Source organism: Takifugu flavidus, chromosome 7, assembly GCF_003711565.1.
Source record: "Takifugu flavidus isolate HTHZ2018 chromosome 7, ASM371156v2, whole genome shotgun sequence".
NCBI lineage: Eukaryota > Metazoa > Chordata > Actinopteri > Tetraodontiformes > Tetraodontidae > Takifugu > Takifugu flavidus.
The window spans coordinates 12707584-12728685 of NC_079526.1; the positions used below are offsets into that span (position 1 = coordinate 12707584).

The following is a 21102-nucleotide window of genomic DNA, read 5'->3' on the forward strand; positions in this document are numbered from 1 at the left end:
CTGTGGCCCTGCTTGCGCAAATTGTGCGTATGGAGACGTGGAAAGGACTCGTCAGCTGCAGGTTCCCCCGTTGAGTCAAGAAGTCTGACCCCTGTTTGGATTTTTTACTATTCATTTTTGGCCCGTCGAGTGTTTGGATGACTGTTTTAACCAGACAGCTGTATCTGGGCTCTGTTGTTCACGCTCTCTGTCTGCCGGGTTATGCGTATTTTTGATGCGTCGGGAGGCACCTCCTACAGCTGCACTCCTGCACTTTCGGAACAGTCAGCATGACCAATCTGTCAGGATTTGTGAGTTGACAGCGTTTTTCTGGTTGAGGTAAGTTTTTATTTTCGCCTTTTTAAACTGAGACGCGTTGTCATGTCGGAACAGAAGTTTTGAGAAGCATTGGGGTCGGCGCGTCTTTCTAAACACTTCCATTTACGCTACTCAGGAAGTAGAAAACATACCGCAAAACCCTTGAAGGACAGCAGCTTTTAGCCTTCCTAGTAGCCTTCCTCGGTAGCTGAGCTTCACGTGTGATAGGAGACAAAGAAAGCAGGAAAGAATGTTATTCCTGAAAGAGGCAACTTGCCTTTGACGCGAGTCATCCTCAATCATTTCATCCCATATTGCTTTATTGTGATTGCTGCTCAGACCGTATCGGAATTGTAAAACAAGCGCGTCTCACTTGCCTTAAACCTGACCTGGAATCGTAAAACAAGATGTTTTTACAGAAACTGATTTTAAATAAATGCAGATAAAAGGCTCAATGGGGATGGATGTCTTGTTCATTTAGCCATCAACTTCTACCTGATTCTATTTTCCAGCCTCTGTAGATATACTCTAAATATAATTTCACTTAAACTCCTTTCTCATTTACTTATTGATGTGGCTCTTTTGCATAAAGCCCGCTTCACATATGAAAATGTAGCCTGTGTCTGGTCTCTGGATGCTGGCACACACACCGGACACGACTGCCTGCATTCAGCCTTTGTATGCTTCGGAAGGAGGGCAGAGAATCCTGCCCACACAAAGTTGGACCACCGATGCAAACTACGTGACCAGCGCTGTGAACACACAGGCTCGCTACGTGCTCTCAGTGTCCCAAATTATGATACGCTTTGTTAAACAGCATAGAAAATGCTCACTGACCTTGGCATGCTATCATCAGCACGCACACACACACACACACTTGCAGACACACTCTAATGTTGCACATGGATAAGCCTGTACTGTGCTGTACGTGCACATTTCTGCTTTTTTTTTTTTTTTGCATCTTCCTCTGTGGCTTATCTCTTTATATGTCATTCACAAATGATAACTGTGGGACCAGGACCGTCATCATGAGCTTGTGGCTGAGCATTTCCTGTTGCTGCTGCAAAGATGATAAATGGTTCATCAGTGTCACAGAGCTACGACTTAAAGAGGTGGCAGAAAGATTGATGTGTGGTTCGGGCACTTTGTCTGCATCTTGAATATCAAACAGCCTGTTTTTCTGGGAGTGTGAAAATGTTTTCTTATATTTTGGTCTTTTTGTCTTGCAAGTTCCTTCGGCTTCGTTCTGTAACTGGGAGATGTTTTCCTGAGTTCCTGAGCTCTCATCTTGAAGATTTTTCTGAGTGCTACTCCTCTGGCAGACGATGGCTTCCAATATAATTGTGAGTACGGCAACCCGAGCAGTGTGTCACAATGCTCCTGAAATTTCCTGAAAAATTCAGCATTCTCAATTTCTATGGGAAAATCTAGCGTCTAATGTTCAGGCTTCGTAGCTGCTAAGAGCACTGTGATGTAGCTGCAAACACACTTTAATCATTTACTTTCTCTGTTAGCAGGCATAACTTTTATAGGAATATTAATCTTTGTGAACACAGAAAATTATTTATGAGCCCTTTTGTCACCATCATGCACTCATGACCTGCATTCGTGTTTGGTTTCCTTATTTGGGACGGGCTCATGACTGGGATTTATTGTCTGTGTTAGTGTTGTGGCTTAAAGGTTTGTCTTGTGAGATAATGATGTGTAACGGAATGTAATGAATGTTGGCTTGCAGGTGGAGCAGCAGTTTTCTCACAAATTCACGGTGACAGTAATACGAGCCCAGAACGTCACTAAAGGAGCATTCGGTGACCTGCGTGAGTCTCATTTCATGTTTATGTTCTGTCTCTCTTTCGTCATTCCTACTGTATTAATGCAGGATATGGCTGCTGTAGTGCCTGCATAACTCTGTGTGTGTGTGTGTGTGTGTGTGTGTGTGTGTGTGCAGTAGACACGCCAGACCCCTATGTGGAGCTGTTCATCCCGACGGCCCCTGAAAGCAGAAAGAGGACCAAACATATAAACAATGACATCAATCCAAAATGGAATGAGACTTTCAGCTTCATAATAGATCCCAACCAGCAGAACGTCCTGGAGGTGAGGGTTGAGCGTCGGGGGGAACTGGGAGGGAATGAATGGGACAACTGTTTCCAATAGCTAATCGTGATTCCCACTGGTAATTCCCCACTATTTGACTCTTCTCACTTCCTCCTCATAGAGTCCATTAGTAATGTATAAAGAATTTACAACTCGTCTCCATCACATTTCCTCCTATTTAAAGACCTTTCTGATGTCATAAATACTCCCCCGTAGCAGCAGAGGTGTTTGCGTTCTTCCTGCTGTAGACTTTCCTTATAGGAACATTTTGTAGTGCGGAGCTTCCCCAGTCACACCACAGCAGATCACTGAGGGCTGTTTTGAAATGGCCTCACAGGAGGAGAATGTCCCGTCTGCATATTTACAATCAGTACTGGAGGGAGTGTAAATTTGTTTGTAGCATATTTGTAGTCACCTCTGACCAGATTATAAGTCTGTATTTGGAGGTGTCTTTTTAACACACTCTGGATCCTCTACCACCGTTACCTGTTCTGGGGTGTAGAAATCGTGCATATTTCTGGCTTTATTGCAGGTCCAGCTTGAATTCTCAAAGTTGTTTTAACATTGAACTGGTTTTAGCTGAAGTTAGTCAAGTTTAACGATAAAACTGATACATAGCTTTTTAATCTCCTGATGTTTATTTTATTCAGATAACGTTAATGGATGCCAACTATGTGATGGACGAGACACTTGGGAATGCCTCCTATGACATCACCAAGCTCCACATCGGCCAAAAAAAACTGGAATCATTCCTCATTGGCAAAGTAAGTTATTGAGAAAAAGTGCAATTACAAGTTTAAAAACACAAGGGTGAGGTTTCCTGAGTCTGTCTTTGCACGTTTACACAGTTATCAGGCATTTTATCTGCTTGTGGCCAATAATGACGCCTTGTATCATTCCAAACAGGCGACCAAAGTATACTTAGAGATGTCACTGGAGATCTGGTAAGTGTTTCAGGGATCTTAACTCAGCAGAGTTTAGAATTGTGAGGAATATTCCACCTGGTCCAGAAGTTGAAGTGGAAGGAAGTTACAAAAGTTTTTGATTGACAAGTTTTGAAAACTGATGTGAGATGTGCGTCAATTCCTATGTGAGGTTAAGCGGAATTGCCCCACAAGTGGTGATATCGTCACTGGTGTTGCACACACGGAGCTCTTGAAACACCTTTAAGCAGAAAAAAAACAATTCTGTGGTTCTTCCTGTAGCACCAACCTGGACCTGCGCTTCAGCCTGGCCCTGTGTGACAAAGAGAAGCGCTTTAGACAGACCCGCAGAGAAAGAGTCATGCTGGGCATCAAGAAGCTGCTGGACATGGAGAAGCCTCGGTTCCTCCCCACTTCTCCAGAAGAGGTGGGCACCTGGATTTATTACAGTTAATTGGATTTGAGTTCACCTTTAAGTTGGGCCTTGGTTTTGAAAAACCATCAATTTCCATAGTGTCATTTCAGAAAGAAGATTGTAAAAATGAATGGACATTCTTTTTATGTGACATTACACAATAGTGTCCAGATAATATTAAATACGATTTAACATATAGCCTGAGTTGCAGCTTTGACACCACAACCCATCCTGGAGTTACAAGACAACCCCCCCCCATAAACTTTTAAAATGTGTATTTCCTCAAACTCCTAACAACTTCTGCTTTTGAATCTGGCTGCTCCTGCCTTTCAGCATCCATCAGCTCTCTCTGACCCCATTTCAGACATCTGCAGAGGTGCAGAAAGGCAAGGTTGCGCAATGCGACTGAGGAAATAGCCGAAAACCCAAATGCACAGGCTCAACGCTGCCGCTCCTACTGCTGCTGCGTGTTAATGATAGATGCAGTCCGAGGTTACGCAACTTCACAGAAGAGATGAAGCACAGAAATGAGATGTGATTAGTAGGAAGTCTAGAGGGTACACGTCCGCCCTTTTTTGTGTTGCAGGTGCCCGTCATCGCCATAGCGGGCTCGGGCGGAGGTTTCCGTGCCATGGTTGGCTTTGCGGGTGTGATGAAAGCTTTGTTTGAGTCCGGCGTGCTGGACTGTGCCACATACGTTGCCGGTCTCTCTGGATCGACGTGGTTGGTTTTGCTTCTACCACCTGGTTCTATTCAGGCAACGCCATCTTGACACGCTATTAGTGTGACGGACATTTTTATTTCTTCTCTCCTTTGGCCTGTAGGTACATGTCCACTCTCTACTCACACCCGGATTTTCCAGATAAAGGCCCAAAAGACATCAATAAAGAGCTGATGAACAGAGTCAGCAGTAACCCGCTGAGGTTACTGATGCCGCAACACGTCAAAAACTACATCCAGGCCCTCTGGACCAAAAAGGCTACCGGACAGCCCGTTACCTTTACTGACATCTTTGGCATGCTAATCGGAGAGACACTCATACCTGCGGTAGGAGCTGCCCATCTATTTTAGGTTTTAGACAGTTCTCTTGGTTTCTCACTTATTTCTATGCTTCATCATTACTTTCATCTTCATCTTAAATTCCTATTAATATCAACTGACTGTTTCTTCTGCCAGAGGATGGACATCAAATTAAGCAGCATCCAGGAGAAAATAAACCAGGCCCAGAGTCCTCTTCCTCTCTTCACTTGCCTGCATGTCAAGCCGGATGTTTCTGAGCTCATGTTTGCAGGTAAATGCAGTCAGGACGGAAGTTTTAACAGATGTAATACACTGTTCAGAGGATTTTCCCATGTAATGAATAATCAATGATAAGCAGATGAGTTAGACCGCATGGAAATTTTAAAAGGAAGAATTCATTTCCTTTACTGGCTTACCAGTACAACCGGGATGGCTCAATACCTCCCAGGCTGTCATCCAGCATGCATTTCAAGGACGTAAGAGACACCAGATATCTGCTGAATTCGGGAAATTTTTGATTGTCACAGTTGAGCTGTAAAGCCGGCAGTATTGCGCAATCTTCCAGCCAACATTTCCTGCACTGTTAGCAGACTGATTAGCAATAAGTCACGAACAGACATCAGGATAGCTGAATATACATGCTGATGGAATTAATAAAGCTCAACTGATCAGAGGGTAACCTGTAGATCAGCTTTACCTCTGCTGAATGCATTTCTCTTCCATTTATACCACCTGCTTTTTAAGGATTGATTCAATTCTCTTGCCAAATTCTTTTGATTAATCACATGCTGGTTATTTTGATTCCTGTTTAAAGAGTTAATTAATCACAACAACAACTTGGAATACCATCCACTACAACACAGGCTTCAAGCCATTATCATATTTCTGAGGACTATTTTAAGGCTAATTATAATGTCTGAATCCGCAGACTGGGTGGAGTTCAGCCCGTATGAAATTGGCATGGCGAAGTACGGCACCTTCATGACCCCTGACTTGTTTGGAAGCAAGTTCTTCATGGGGACCGCCATCAAGAAATATGAAGAAAACCCTATTCATTTTCTAATGGGTGACAAAGACGATTTCATCTGCTGCAGATCGCAACCATTCTGAATATTAGCGAACCAGACGAAGAGAATGTCGCTGTTGTTGCAGGTGTGTGGGGCAGCGCGTTCTCCATTTTGTTCAACAGAGTTTTGGGACTCAAAGATACCGCTGGCGGCAGCACCATGGAAGAGGAATTAGGTACTGTTATCATGATTATTAAGAGATAAAAACGTATTCACCTTAATTCATTTGTTCTGTTATTTTCCTACTAACCTGTTTTGACTGTGCCTCTATGCTCCAGAGCAATCCTTCAACTCCCCCTCATTCGATTTTAAGTGGTTTTTATTGCCAAACACTTCCACTTCCTGATACAATCATTTGCACTCTACTGTTTGTATGAGCTTCCGTCTACTTGAGCGCTGTTTCGGAATTCCAGACGCTGACCTTCCTTTTGTAACCTATTTTTGTTTGCGTCACGTTCACAACAATAGTAATCCCTCTTAAAATAGCCGGCCTAAAAATACCTCCCGGATTCAAGGTGCATTCCTGCGCGTGTGAGAGTTCTTGTTTTGTGTGAATGGATAATCAGCGTTGTCACAACAGCAGGAAACTCTGGCAGGTCTTCAGACGTTTGTTGTGAGTGGACACACGTGTTTGGGGTGACCTTTAAACAGGCAGACATATTCACATTGATGACAATGAGCTGCTTGCACAAATGCTCTCAAAGCATCTCCACCCACTCAGAGAATGGGGAGCTAATCGCATGTTCCTTGGCTTCAAACACACAGTAATCAATCAACAATAGACGGGTAACCTGTTACAGAGGCAGTGTTGTGGTGTCTTAAACGAGATCCCGCTGATCGAACCTGTCTTCGTCGCCTACAGAGCAGATCAAACCGCAGCACATCGTCGGGGAAGACTCTCTGGATAACGACGACGAGCCACGTAAAGGTGAGACGCCACATGCGTGACGCCGGTGTGCCTTTCAACGGTGTCGTAAGTCCCTCACATGCTTTAGCAGCTGCGCTAACAAAGGTTTAGATTCTAACTCGGCATTTTCACACACAAAGCAAGTTTCCTGGAGATGACAATATGCAACCGAGAGGTTAAATAAATATTTTTCAGAACCTTTTAAATGTGAATTTTTGTAGCTAATTTCATGCTTGGGAGGGGGGGGGGACAGGAGGTTTCAGGTAGAGGAACATACATTCAGATTAATCATAAATTCATTATTTTATATTCTTAATGGGTTTTATCCACAATAACATCCTTAGAAAAATATCATGAATTACAATTCAGCAATATTAGGTGAAATTTTCCCCATCAAAAAATATAATTGAAAATGAAACTCAGACACAACAATCAATCACGATGACATCAGAATGGAAACGCCTCCATCACGATGCCGTCGTGTTACCGACCCCTGATCCAGATGTTATTAGCAGGCTAATCTTTGACATGTCGGTTGATGGGACATTAACAAAAGCTTGACGGTCCCTTCGATGTAATTTGTGATGCTCAGGTGGGACGGAGAACCAGGACGCAGAAGACGAGTACCACCGCACGGCCCAGGCCAGCTGGGTTCAGCGGATGTTCACGTCTCTCTTCAGCGACTCCGCGCTGTTTAACACCAGAGAAGGCCGAGCAGGGAAGGTGGATGGACACGATCATATTATGGTACCTTAAACCCTCCCAGGGTCTCATCACCCATCTCCCCTCGTCACCAGGTTCATAATTTCATGCTGGGCCTCAACCTCAACACCAGCGTGCCGTTCTCACCTGCCAGCGGGGTCACGTACCACGGGCCTAGCCCAGAGGAGGAGGTGGATGCTGTCACAGGTATGATGGATGCCATATTTCTAGTGTTTTGCTTTTCCATGGGCAGATTCATTCCTTTATGCGTGTTTCCAACAGCAATAAAAGGTTAGGTGTGGCATTATATGCCGATATTTTTCTCATGGAAAGGGCAGCAATATTACATTGCAGGCAAGCATCTCTGCCCTTTGTCAACAGATTTGTTCCAGCGGTTTAAACAGCAATAAGAGGCTTTCTGTCGTAGCTTAAGTGGTAATCAAAGGTGTGGCTGAATGCATTTTTAAGATTATACCCATCCCTAACTCTGCAGTGTGATGCAGGTGACTCAGTGTAAGGAAACATAGCGAGCGCCAGCTCATGTAGAATAAAATGTTGCTCCAGGTGGAGGAAACTGCAGCTAATCCCGCGCGTTCATTGGTCGCCATTGTCTTTCAGACCCCGACGAGTTTGTTTGCATCTACGAGCCTCTGGATGTGAAGAGTAAAAAGATCCACGTGGTGGACAGCGGCCTGACCTACAACCTCCCTTATCCCCTCATTCTGCGGCCGCAGCGCGGCGTCGACCTCATCATCTCTTTTGACTTCTCGGCGCGACCCAGCGACACCAGCCCGCCCTTCAAGGTCATTATGCAGTCACACACTGCGGGACGTGAACCACTCGCAGGTCACCTCCTTCTCTTATTGCCTCTTATTTCTAAATATCTGCAGGAGCTTCTTCTGGCTGAGAAATGGGCCCGCATGAACAAGCTCCCGTTCCCTAAGATCGACCCCAAAGTCTTCGACCGCGAAGGCCTGAAAGAGTGTTACGTCTTCAAGCCGAGGAAAGGTGAAAAGAACTGTCCAACCATCATCCACTTCGTGCTGGTCAACATCAACTTCAGGACATTCAAGGCACCCGGTGAGTGTCTGAGTCACGCTGTTCACTGCATGTGTGTGCGGGAACCTCTGTGGTTTCATTCAATAATAAAACTGCCCTTTTCCTGTCGTGTCACATGAGGCGGCTCTTCCGCGAAACTTCTTAAAGGAATACAACTGGTGTGACGGTCAAAGTTTTGGACTTTGAACTGAGTGACCCCTCAGCTCAGGGTCTGATGTGCACCACAAAGTAGGCCGCGCTTTACGAGCCGCCCGGGTGAATCATGGTTCTGTAAGGAGCCAGGTGCTGAATGCCTCGCTCCAGCGAGAGAGCGCTGCGTAAACATGCCATACATCACGAGCAAACACGTACTGCCGCCTCTTTACGTTCAGTCGCTCCTCAGCCCACATGCTTCCGCTGACTGTTTATGGATGTTGTATAAGTTGTTTGCGAGCTCAAACCCAATGAAACCTGGGGAAATCGTGACTAAAAATGCATTAGCTTTATGGACAGGTATTTTAGTTAGGTGCTTTTTGAGAAGCTTTGGTCCGTCCAGATGATTGAACTGTGCACTGTGACAGTTTAAATCCAGTCCCTATTCATGTCTTTATTACTTAAACACAAGGAAAATATGTCTTTTTTATCTTTTAGAACTATCAGATTTGGTCATAATAAAGAGGGTCGTCTGTTCTTTGTTTTATCCCAGTCGGGTCTTAATAACGGTATTATTAATGAGCTGATTTAATTCCCCTTCAAGGTGTTCCGCGGGAGACGGAGAAGGAGAAGGACTTTGCAGATTTTGACATCTTTGATGATCCCGAGTCGCCGTTTTCCACCTTTAATTTCCAGTACTCCAACGAAGCCTTCACCAGGCTCCATGACCTGATGGAGTTCAACACCCTCAACAACCTGGAGGTTTGTTCCCCACTGCAGCCATAGCTCCTGTCTGTAGGATACAGTATTTTCGGAGTCATTCATTCTGATAATCTGCCCTCATTAAGGACTCTCAATGGGGATGTTGTCACTCCACAAATATGACTTTGTTGTGCAACAGCAGATTCTTCAGCTCCCCAAAGGCCCGGATTATAGTGCATAATGCGTGTCTTTTCTAGTTTCCAGTGGGTGTGTCGCTCTAAGAGGCCCACTCACTTTCACTCATATCTGACTCACTTCCCTGCTGAGTAATCCTGCATATGATGCCTTTTCGACTCCACTCAGGGGTCAATTGTCGCATCAAACGCTGCCCAGACCTGTTAACCGAGAGCTAAATGGAGGCCCCGTTTCCAATGAGGCTAGACTCACTTCTTGGTAGCCAGGTGTTGCATCAGTGTTCTGAGAAAGATGAGGTGACGTGGCCATAACACAGCGATCGATGAAACATCGAAACCGTGAAACAGAGAGTGTGAGGCACTGTACCAGCAGGCAACTCTGAGTTTAGCTCATCATTTAACTGTAGTTTCGTCACGGCCGTCTGTCAGTTTCAGATGCTTTCAGGTACTTCTGTTTGGAAAAAGTCAGAGATAAGCTGCTGTTGGTTTTGTCTCCCCTCCTCTCCTCATCTGACATCTGATTTGTTTGAACTTGCCAGTTATCGGTTTTATGGCAGTTCCACAGAGGTTGAAGGCAGTGATGGAGATGGACTTTGGTTGAACCCGTCTACTTTAAGGATGCATAAAACGTAAAACATGGCGTGTGGTTCATTTTTTCATTTTTTTCCCCCCCTGTAGGTGATCAAAGAAGCCATCAAGGAGTGCATCCTGGCTCAGAAGGAGAATCCCTCGTGCCTCTCTCGCCCTTTCTTTCTTAGTGAAATCCCTAAAAAGAAGCTTCCAAAAAGGGATGTTTGGGTAAAACCTTGGGAAAACCTTGGGAAGTAGTAACCAGTAAACTGATCTTTTACATGTCCTTGGCCACAAAAAGCAGAGGAAGACTGGACGTTTTATTTGACTCTCACTAAACGCAGCAGAACGTGGATTGTAATGATAAAAACCCTTCCGCTTTGATATATCGTGTGATTTTTCTCCTACTGTCACCACATTCCCGTCATACGTTGGCAGCACTTGGGTTCAGTGCAAATTTCTGCTAAACCTTCCCGACGAGCAGCGCCGCGCGTTTCAGATTTTTGTTGGGTTTTTTTTAAGCGGATGGCCTGTCCAAACATGTAGTCTTGTTTGAAAACATGGAGGAGGAGGTCGTTACCATTGGTTTTGTTTGGTGACGGCGCCAACACACGCGAAGCGCATCGCCCCCCCTCGATACCTCAGATCTCTCAATGACTCTCCTCCACCACCAAGAAAGAGACGCTCCCTGCCTTTTCAGGGAGTGTCTCCCATGAAAGCCACCATTTTGGAACAAAACAACTGCGTTGCCATGGAAACGCCCCTTTCACTTCTTCTATCAGGTGTGTTTAGTTTCCTGGCCATTTTGTCTCAGCCTGTCTATTAGCCACAGGTACAGTTTGGGTTTTCAAGAACACAAAATCGAAACCAAATTGTCGACGCAGGGAACACAAATGTTGTGAGATCACCAGACCTGTGATGAAGTTTGATGGGATTTCTGCACACTACATCTCTACCTGCAGCACTGAAGGCTTGGAATTCAACACAATCTGACACAATACACTAAGCTGCGGGGCCCTGAAGGTGTGTAGAATTCCTCGCCGCAGCGCTCCGGATCTGTGTACTCATGTTTCAGGCCTGCCAGTGTGGAAAAAGCCAAGAAAAGCAGGAAAATTCTGGAGCCCTTCCCGACGGGCACAGCCTGCCTGCCTTTGTACTCTTCATTCGTCTCTCCATTTTGTGTTTTCTGTAGTGTAACGTGACTGTTTTATCTGTTAGGGTTGTTTTTTTGATTCAGTTGCAGCCCAGCTTTGCGCAGCGTGAAGGTGGGAAACAGGAAAACTGCTGGCTTGCGTTCCACCTTAAATGTCACTTTTAGGGGAATTTAGGTGTGTTAGACAGGCAGAGAGAGCAAAGGTCATGAAGCGTGTTACATGTTCGTAATAAGTGAATATTTTTAAAGAATTCTAGATCATTTTACTGTTTCTTTTTCTCCTTTTTTTTGTCTTTGATGTTTACAGTTCTAGTGGATCAGAGATCCACATGTAGGCATTAACTGTTAGGGAATCGGTGTCATGTTTAATGTTTATGTGGATTATGTAAGGATGGTAATAAAATATTCTATCACGTAGTGTTCTCTGGTGAAATATTTGACCCTACCTTCATCCCCATGAAAACAAACACACAAAAACCAAAACAGCAGAGGCGATTGTGCAGAGCTGCAGATGTTATGTTTGTGGGTTTATCTTAATAAAGGAGGACGAACGGGTCAAATCAAGGGCATTTTGCTTTAATCACGAAACAACTTCAACGTTTAAATGTTTCCACTCATTTCAGAGATTAGGGAGAGTTTTAGCTTCGTTCAGCGGTTGAATATGACTGATGACTGGTCTTTCATCCATCTCAAAGAGGAAGGTTTGGCAATACTGGTACGGCCGCACTGGATGACTTTCACCTGGAGCATTGCAACAATCAGCCACACCCATCAGCACTGCTCCGCTGTGGCAACCGCCAAATTGTCGTTATCCAGGAACAAACTCCACTCAGGAAGGTGCTAATTGTGCAGTCATCATTGGCACAGAAGCCACAGAATGTCTCTGCTGTGGGTCCAGGCCCTCCCTCATCCTGAGAACCAAGTGATGGTCATGTATGTGCACATGGTCTGGACCTGAGTCATGAGCATGGCACAATAGAAGGGTTGGGGCAGTGCACAAAGCTGCCAGTGATAACACTGCACGCAAGGCGTGTGTGTCTATGTGTGTGTGTGTGTGTGTGTCCGTGGGAAATACATCCTAAACACCAGGAGTCTAGACAGGAAAGATAAGGAAATTAAAAATTCCAACGCCAACAAAAGCAAAGATGAAATATCAAGCGTGAAGTCATCTTTTATGTCATGGATTCCCAGAAAAGGCCACGTCAATGTGGTCCTCTCAAAATGTTTCACCCCTCTGCTCCTGCGGCTCGATAAGCGTGTGCCGACTGTTTATCCTAACATGTCTCTTTGATTTAAATACAGATAAGTGGGCGAAGAGGCAAAAAGGTGGAAAGTGTGTCTGTTTTCCTGCATGTAGAGGAAAAAAGTGTGACGCAGAAGAAACTCTGACATCAGGCAGCTGCTGAGGTGGTCTCTGAAGTCACTGCTCAGGTAAATAAAGCGTCAGGGTCAGTTAGTAGTGGTGACTCAACCTTCTCACACACACACACACACGCGCACACACACACACACACACACGTCTGGTCATTTTATCACAGTGTGAGTTATCTTAAGTGAAATCTCGTGCAAACTGGTGAATGAATTGTATGTAAGGAATTCTGGGATATTACGCTCTTGCATCACCCCCCAGTTAGCGTGCATGAGCGTGCGTATGAGTAAAGGCGGCAGCTTTGTGTGGCCTCGTCTTGTCAAAGCAAGTGGATGTTCTGCAATCATAAATAATAAGTTGGTATTCTAGGTAACTATAATTCTTTATGTTCACACTGACGTCAACGTTTTTGAGAGACTTTACTGAGACTTTATTGCTTCATCTTTAATATGATTTTTGCTTCACTGGTGTCATTTTATGTCTGGGCCAAGAATAAAGGGGAACATCATTTAATTAAAGATACATCACAAAGAGACGTGGCCTCTGAAATCTGATTAATACGTTTTGAACTTAAAATAAATCATAAAATCATAAAATGTTATTGATACAATGTGGGAAATTTATTTTCAGTTACTTCAGTCATATGGTACAATGATTGCCAATGTAAGGAACATTTAATTGTTAATATGTCTGGTTCAAAAGTCAACATTTGTGTATAAATGCATACAATAGAAAGATGCGAAGCAGACAACCGCTAAAAGGAATATTGTGTCTGAATGTGATATTATTAATATTACGTTAACAACATGTTCTTAAACTTTTAGCGTTGAAATTAATGAAATTAATTGATTAAGTAGTTCAACGCGTTAGCAGCTATTTGATTGATTTCTTATGTTTGGTTTCCCTCTACTGGCCAAAATTAGGAACTACATACGGTGACGTGTAGTTACACTTGCTGTCCACTAGAGGGCGATATCGTGCGCGCCACACCAAAAATCAGACAGAAAGAGGAGGCGGAAGTCAGGAAGCTGCCTCCTGTGACAGCAGTAGCACCGAAAAAAGGCCAGATTTGAACTTCTACTCGGGTTCTCTTCGGATAAGCTTAAAGCAACCAGACCGCCGCCGATATGTCCAAGAGCACCATGTCCGCCCGCTTTAGGCGAGTGGATGTGGACGAGTACGACGAGAACAAATTTGTGGACGAGGAGGACGGAGGAGAAAACCAACTGGGTCCGGACGAGGCAGAGGTGGACTCCCTCATCAGACAATATCCTTTTCATGATTAGCCTAGCCGCATGTTAGCATGCTCTGACATTTATAGGGACACCTTTGTGAATCCTTGTGTTCTGGCTCACATCGAATGGTGGAATTAGAGTATTTTATAGTCGGTCCCGCTGTGCGTCGGTTTTCCAAAGTAGGCCAGTTACTGTCCAGACTTGCCTGACTGTCACATTCCTGGGATACCTTCCCCAAGACAGAACAGGTTCTTCACGCAAACTGTCACTCTTTTTGATACCCTTTGGAGAGGGTAATCGTGCACCTGTCGCTCCATTTTGGCTTTCTTTTCCTGGTAGAAACCCGCGATCTCATTCAGCGATTTAGTGGAGATCAAGATTGGATGCTGATGGAGAAGCATCTGTTGGGTTTGAGTTCAAAATAAACGCTTCTGTTCATTATGTCAGAGCTCACGTTGTTCTGGAGAATTCCTTCATTTCAGCGATCACAACAGTGCTCAGTTATTATGGAAAGGAGGATGTACAGAGTTTCATTATTTATGAACAGGCTGTATTAATAGGAGCTGCCGTGATTTAGGGTCACACCCTTATTTTGCTGTTGCATTCTTAACCATCCTTGCACAGGAAACCTTATGGAAGCTTTACATGCTGTTCTAAAGAACCCACCCATCAATACTAAGAACCAGAACGTCAAGGTGGGCTTGTTATTGACTCCTTTGTCCAGGTTTCCTGGACCTCTTTTCCCCCATAAACCCGTGCAGTCATGTGTAAGCATTGACTGGAGGGGAATCAACTGTTTTCCATCTGCAGGATCGTGCAGAAGGTTTGGTGCTGAAGGTGCTCACCGCCTTCAAGAGCAGTGACATTGAGAAAGGCGTGCAGTCTCTGGACAGGAACGGCGTGGACCTGCTGATGAAATACATCTACAAAGGCTTCGAGAGGCCGTCGGAGAATAGCAGCGCGGTCCTTCTGCAGTGGCATGAAAAGGTGAATGTTTACACTTCTGGCACAAAGAATATTCATTCTGAAATCCTCATGACATTGATGTAGCGTGTTCCAGATGTAAAATTAACTGCAGTCTCAATAGAAATTTAAACAAACGCAGTGTAGCAAGTAGCCACCTGCCGAATGTTGTGAACAATGGGAATGACTGAGGTTTTATTATGGCCTTAAATGATGACCCGCGTTTCTCCTCCCACGTCTTCAGGCTCTGGCAGCCGGAGGAGTTGGCAGCATCGTCAGGGTACTAACGGCGAGAAAGACGGTGTAGGAGGTGAAGGAAGGGTCGGTTCACTCCAGGTCGGATTGAGGAGAACCGAATCTGCTCTGTACTGTTCACCTGACCTGACAGGCAGCACAGTGACCCGGAGGAGAAGCTGATTTTTAAACCAGTGTGAGGTCAGACGCTGCTGCGTCTCAGACAAAACTAATAATCCAACCAGGCTCGCACCGGTTTAAAGAAAGAGTTCTCTCCTTTCTCCCTGTGCATCATCACAGCCTTGTAAGTTCCTCCCAGGTGCTACAGCTCACGTCACACCCGTCTGTCCCTGTTCATGACCCGCTGCACGCCGCAGCCGTTCCCACTGGGAACCGAGGTTTCCACAAAATTAGTTACTAATTCATTCATGATTGGATCAGTTTAGCCCTCAAACTTAAAGAAAAGGGGAAACCCTGCATAAATAAAGATTGACAGCTTTCACTGTCACTGATTTTACTAATCCCGTGTTTCTGTTTTGCCCATCTGATATAAAGTCTCCCTCCTCTTTCTGCCACTGTGCATTAAGTGTGCATATATCATCTTTAAAAAGCTGGAATTCATCTCTACTTCCAGGAAAATGTCCCATCTCCTCCATCAGACTTCAGTCATTATCAAAGTAATCCCAGATTAAACACTTATCTTGGTCTTTAATCTTTTTTGCCTCGTGAATAAATCCCTACTTAATAAAATAAAAAAAACCACACACACACTGCTCAAAAGTAGATAAATATCATCTCAAAGATGAGAGAATTTTATTTGATCAAAGGTATTTGCATGATCCCACAGATCTTTAGTATTTTTATCGAGCATTTTCATATCTGTCTTTTGTACGTTAATGTGACTATGGGGGGAAAAAGTGAATTTTTGTATGAAATATAAGTAAATTTATAGTTTCAACAGTAGGAAGACATGTTGTTACTTTAATAATTAATTTCCATATATTTTTTAGACCACTGAGGAAAATGCTAAAGTTTGATCTGCCTTGTTGGGGAGATCCTGTCTGTTGCCAAATGATTTCTGTTGCTTTCATCCAAACGATGCAGCTCACGTCGATGGTTTGGTCGCAGCTGTGTTTCAAACGAGCATTTCATAAAAAATCAATCTTAGATGGAATAAACTGATCTGCAGACGGAGGAATGACGTTTTTGCTTTCCGCTGCTGCGCCGTCGAGTGGCTGCTGCCAGACGTTCAGAGGCTCATGCGTTCGCTCATGCAGTAACTGGCTTCACGTGGAGAACACAACGGAGACCCGTCTGCTTTCTTCTTCTGCACCAGCGACGCTCCTCTGGTGCAAAGAAGAAACCAAACTGTTGTTCAAGCTGCCTTACTCGATATTCTGTTTCTGTTTGTGCTTTTTTTTTTTTTTTTTTTGACTGAAATAAAAAGTCTGAATGCTGATCATGACTGTCGCCGGAGTTCTTTGTCTGAACTTGGTTCTTTATTTACACTAGAAACTTGAGTATTGATTGTGACAAACACGATATAATTACAGATAAATTAAGGGGATTTTTTTACCAAGATGAGTCATTTACTTCTATTGTAAATTGAACCTTCCAGTTCAATTTAAAAGTGGAAGTTACATTAATTACATCTGCTGGAAGTGAAGGACTTTTATTACAAAATGGTTACAGTACGGACATACATGAAGAAAAATAACATATTTACAGTACAAAGGATGAAAATAAAATACATCTCAAAAGGAGAACAGAATACTGACTGCAGTGTGTGTGTGTGTGTGTGTGTGTGTGTGTTCGGCCTCCACCTGAGGACGTGCAGTCTGATCTCACCTGCTGACTGATGACACTTAACACAGGCAGGAACTGCTGTTTTTTGTTCAAGCAACTCCCAATAAGTTAAAGAAAAAGTTTCATGTAAATTTAAGACAATTTGAGATGAGTGGAATCCAATCTGAGCCAGTTGGGCTGCTTTGGTTCGAGGAGGAAAAATATTTTGGCTTCTATAAATAAATCAAAGTGTTGTAGCAAAAATAGCAAAAGTGAGGCTTCATCCAGGCCTCTGATTGACCCCCGGTGACCCGTGGTGACCTCTGTGCTCTTGTACTGAAGTCAAAGTCTGTTTTTCAGTCCATTTCCTGATGTGGAAGCTTTTCCAAAACCACTCCTGCTTCGTCCCACACCCCCATCTTTGTCCCGTGTCCTTTAAAGTGCTTTCAGTAAGGGTAAGTGGAGACGGCAATGTAGACAATGAAGGTCATCTGGTACTCGATGCCTCCGTCCTGGCTGTACGAGAGGGCTCGCACCTTCATGCGATACGTGCGTGGCTCTCGGAGCGCCTGCGTGGTGAAGAGCACCCCCTTCATGTTCTCATCCCGGAGGGCGAAGGGTAACGTGGTGTCCTCGTCCACGCCGAGGAAGGTGGTCCGGGGGTGCATCACCCCGTCCTGCGTGTAGGCCACCAGCCGGATCAGGTCTTGGTTGGCGGCGATGCCGAAGGGGAGCGCCAGCAGCTTGTACTCCACAGCGGAAGGGCTGAGCGCACACTCCAAATCATTGGGCGGGCAGTTCTTCAGGCAAAAACTGGAAAGATCAGCAAATATAGCATGAGGAGTGCGGCCTGATACAAACAACACGTTCAAAGTTAGATTATCTGATGATGGACAGCCTAAAGATAGCGCTGCTCTTCTTTACCCCGTGGTGGGATCCCTTTGGTAGTTGGGGGGACACGGAGTCTCGATGCACTGGTAACTCCCTCGCACGTTAAAGCACATCTGGTTCGCTCCACACTGGATGTTCTCTTCCAGGCACTCGTCTATATCTTCACGTACAAAAGCAGCTTATTATTGTCACCATGTGCGCGTTCTATCGGAGGATGCTGGGAGGGGCAGGAGGTGCTGACCTTGGCACGTCTTCCCGTTGGTCATGAGGCGATATCCAGCAGGACAGAGGCATCTGTGGCTCCCCGGTGTGTTGACACACTCGTGCTGACAGACATCCCTCACCTCACACTCGTTGATGTCTGATGGTACACACACACGTGGACACGCGCACACACACGGGATGTTACGGTAAAAAGGAGAGATGAACATTAAACCACCACTGCAGCTAGTCTGGATGCACCAATCTGACTTTAGTCTCAGTTTAGACATCAATTACTGAATTGAACCCAGTGTTTAAAGCATGATCTCACTGTAATAAAACACCAATATTCACGTTGCCGCGGATACCTGAGGCAGCATGTGTCTGTTACGGACTGATATCCATTGCCACTATTGTTTCAGTACATCCCTAATAGTTACCTAAGCAGGAGTCCCCCTTGGACTCAAACCCCTGTGGACAAGTGCTGGAGTCAAAACCCTGCTGTGAAGAACGTGCCGGAGTCTCTCTGCGGCTCCGGCCCCTGTAGCGCCCCCCTGTGGTGCCCGTGTGGGAGTGGAAACTCTGGTAGGCCAGATTGTGGTACAGCTCCTGGTAGGGGCTGCGTCCAGGAGAGGACTGGGAGGACTGGTAGCTGTATGAGTAAGTCTCATAGCTGGGCAGGCGCTCCAGCCCCGCGCAGGACTTGCCATCGCCCAGCAGGTGGCGCCCCGGTGGGCAGGTGCACTTGAAGCTACCAGGAGTGTTGACGCAGTGGTGGGCACAGGGCTGTGGCAGCTGCCCGCACTCATTTATGTCTGCCCTCAACACAGAGAAAGACCAGCACCAGGAAATGAGAAGACCAACAGGAAGGAATGGAACAATGAGGGAAATAATAGAAAAGAGCACACCAAGTGGTGAAGGCCATGAAAAAGGAGGAGGGAGACGAGAGGGAAGGGGACAAAAGGGTATAGGTCAATTACCCAGATGTGTATCAATACAGTTTCATGTCCCTGAGACAGAAACGTATTGGTCTCATTCGAAAAAGTACATGAAATAATTCAAATTCAATACTGGAACAAGTTTGCAGCTTATCTGAGGAATTGATATCCGGTACAAAGGTCAATTCATGGCAGATACTGTAAATATGTCACAAAGACAGACGTTCCGTGTTAATGTCGAAACACTGAAGGGTACGGCCAGAAGTCAGACATGGAAAAGACTGAGAGGAAAACAGGGAGAAGAAGGGATGTACGGTCCTGGTGCTGGTCTGTTTTCTCTATGCTGCTCGCCCTTCACTTTCCCCTCCTCTGATGTCGTTTTAAAAGCTCACACCAATCAAGGACTCAAGGGAACCTGGAACCATGCATTTAGTCTTTGCAAGACCTGTGTAACACTGAGTTAGATGGACATTTGATCTATTTCAGAGCTGTAAGCAGCAACAGCAGAGATGAAGGTGCAGGTGATGGCAAGCAGACAGGAAGCCAGCGGGATGATGGGAAGGAAGCAGTGCAGGCTCGGTGCGGCTTGCTTGACATGCGCTCTTAGGTGACAAAGTATCCTGAGCTACACGGAAGTTCACACAAGGACAATCATCTCCCTGAAGTGTTTGATGGGACGGGGGGGGACGTACCGACGCAGGGGCGCCCCACTCCTTGGGATCTGTATCCGCGTGGGCAGGTGCAGTGGTAGCTGCCTCTCGTGTTCTCGCAGATCTGATTGTATCGGCACTGATGCGTCCCGTCTCTGCACTCGTCCACGTCTAGAGGAGACCGGGAAAGACGTCATCGGGGGGACAATTACAAACAGTGGTCGTCAAAAGGTTGCGCGTGCTTACCAATACAGGTCCCGTTGGCCGCTTTGGTCATACCGCTGGGACACAGGTCGATGCAGGTGTAACCCCCCCGTGTGTTTTTACACTGCTGATCTATGCGACACACCCTCTGTCTGCACTCGTTTATATCTGCGGTGATGACAGGAGGCTGACAGGGGGCACCCGTGCAAAAAAAAGGAAGCATGTCGTGTGTAGACGCAGCTCTTGTACCTATACAGCGACGGTTCCGTAGCTGAAATCCGGGTTCGCAGGCACAGCGGTAGCTACCGACTGTGTTAAGACAGCGCTGATTGCAGGGACTGGACTCCTGGCACTCGTTTATATCTGCGTAACACCGACAGATGCTATCAGAGGCTTCCGTCGCAGCAAACGGTCAATAAAGATCGCTGATGTACCCGTGCAGCTGAGGCCGTCGGCCGTTCTCCTGAAGCCACGCCCACAGCGCATCACGCATCTGTACGAGCCAATGGTGTTCTCGCAGTCCTGCCCGTTGTGGCACACCTTCCCCTCCAGGGAACACTCATCGATGTCTGTGAGAAGAGAGATCATGGGGGGGGGGGTTAAAGACACTGAGCTATTTGTGAGGGTTGCGATGACGCCGGTGAGGGGGCTGGTTGTATATACCCTGGCAGGTCCTGCCATCAGCTGAGATCGTCAGGCCACGTGGACAGGAGCAGTGATAGGTGCCCATGGTGTTATGACAAGCATGAGAACAGGGGTTACCAACCTCACATTCGTTCTCGTCTGCGGAACACAACGGGACACATTTAGGACACGCTCATTTTTAATCTGAAGTTCTGTGAGCGCAGCTCTAAAGGGCTTCTAACCATATGATAGGCAGGATTTTCCTGCTCAGTAACACACTGTGGCGAAGCTTACCTGCACAGTAGGGGCCAGCAGGCACTAAGGAGAAGCCATGAGGACACTGGTTACTGCGATCTCCTGCAATCACAAACCAGCATTACATTTCCATTTGGGGCATAAAAGTCTGGATGCAACATTGGGAAAATGTTGCCATCATTTCTTTCCACAGTTAAATAGTCTCACCTTTGAGGATGCTGGCTTGGATGCTGTACTCCAGCATCTCCTCCAGGGGGTGGTAGACAGCACCGATGGCCGTTGCACGCAGCGTCTCCACAAGATAGGGCATCTTCCCCTTGGACAAGTTGTAGGTAATGGTGTGGTTCCAGGAGTAAGGCACACTCTCCCTGTCGATGCTGAACATGCGGGTGGAAAGGGCGTACAGGTGACCAGGCCCCGTCTGGATGTAGTCCTCCGTGTAGTCCTGGGTCCAACAGACATGTGAAGCAACTTTGGTGTTAAAATACAGCTGCATTTATTTGGTAACTGAACAA

At 45.7% G+C, this 21102-nt stretch overlaps 3 protein-coding genes across 5 annotated transcripts in view; 2 read left to right on the plus strand and 1 right to left on the minus strand.

The window, feature by feature from the left end:
* The first annotated feature begins 12 nt into the window (after positions 1 to 12).
* pla2g4ab (phospholipase A2, group IVAb (cytosolic, calcium-dependent)) lies at positions 13 to 11655 on the plus strand. Of its 2 annotated transcripts, none has more exons than XM_057038371.1 (19): positions 13 to 318; positions 1528 to 1640; positions 2033 to 2114; positions 2246 to 2394; positions 3045 to 3158; positions 3301 to 3338; positions 3600 to 3744; positions 4319 to 4455; positions 4557 to 4779; positions 4909 to 5023; positions 5681 to 5818; positions 5905 to 5994; positions 6682 to 6747; positions 7319 to 7449; positions 7524 to 7635; positions 8047 to 8231; positions 8319 to 8508; positions 9224 to 9381; positions 10194 to 11655. In XM_057038371.1, the coding sequence occupies exons 2-19, from the start codon at positions 1623 to 1625 to the stop codon at positions 10341 to 10343; spliced, it is 2241 nt and encodes a 746-aa protein (XP_056894351.1). In that variant the 5' UTR covers positions 13 to 318; positions 1528 to 1622; the 3' UTR covers positions 10344 to 11655. The 2 variants fall into 2 exon arrangements, with proteins under 2 accessions (XP_056894351.1, XP_056894352.1); XM_057038372.1 differs by lacking the exon at positions 13 to 318 and adding an exon at positions 1391 to 1409.
* Positions 11656 to 13597: 1942 nt separating this feature from the next.
* arpc5b (actin related protein 2/3 complex, subunit 5B) lies at positions 13598 to 16498 on the plus strand. The gene is made up of 4 exons (XM_057037841.1): positions 13598 to 13874; positions 14465 to 14537; positions 14653 to 14829; positions 15050 to 16498. Exons 1-4 carry the CDS (start codon positions 13735 to 13737, stop codon positions 15110 to 15112), a joined length of 453 nt encoding a protein of 150 aa, XP_056893821.1. The 5' UTR covers positions 13598 to 13734; the 3' UTR covers positions 15113 to 16498.
* Positions 16499 to 16695: 197 nt separating this feature from the next.
* Positions 16696 to 21102, minus strand: part of hmcn1 (hemicentin 1) — a 47546-nt gene continuing 43139 nt past the window's right edge. Inside the window, exons 97-107 of one of the 2 annotated variants that reach the window (XM_057037839.1) lie at positions 20795 to 21032; positions 20627 to 20689; positions 20372 to 20491; positions 20143 to 20277; positions 19958 to 20071; positions 19751 to 19876; positions 19547 to 19675; positions 18357 to 18731; positions 17957 to 18076; positions 17749 to 17875; positions 16696 to 17637 (exon numbers count right to left, since the gene is read on the minus strand). In XM_057037839.1, the coding sequence (XP_056893819.1) occupies positions 17271 to 17637; positions 17749 to 17875; positions 17957 to 18076; positions 18357 to 18731; positions 19547 to 19675; positions 19751 to 19876; positions 19958 to 20071; positions 20143 to 20277; positions 20372 to 20491; positions 20627 to 20689; positions 20795 to 21032 (1914 nt within the window). In that variant the 3' untranslated portion in view covers positions 16696 to 17270. The remainder of the gene's footprint in view (positions 17638 to 17748; positions 17876 to 17956; positions 18077 to 18356; positions 18732 to 19546; positions 19676 to 19750; positions 19877 to 19957; positions 20072 to 20142; positions 20278 to 20371; positions 20492 to 20626; positions 20690 to 20794; positions 21033 to 21102) is intronic. The other variant, XM_057037840.1, reaches the window with a different exon arrangement.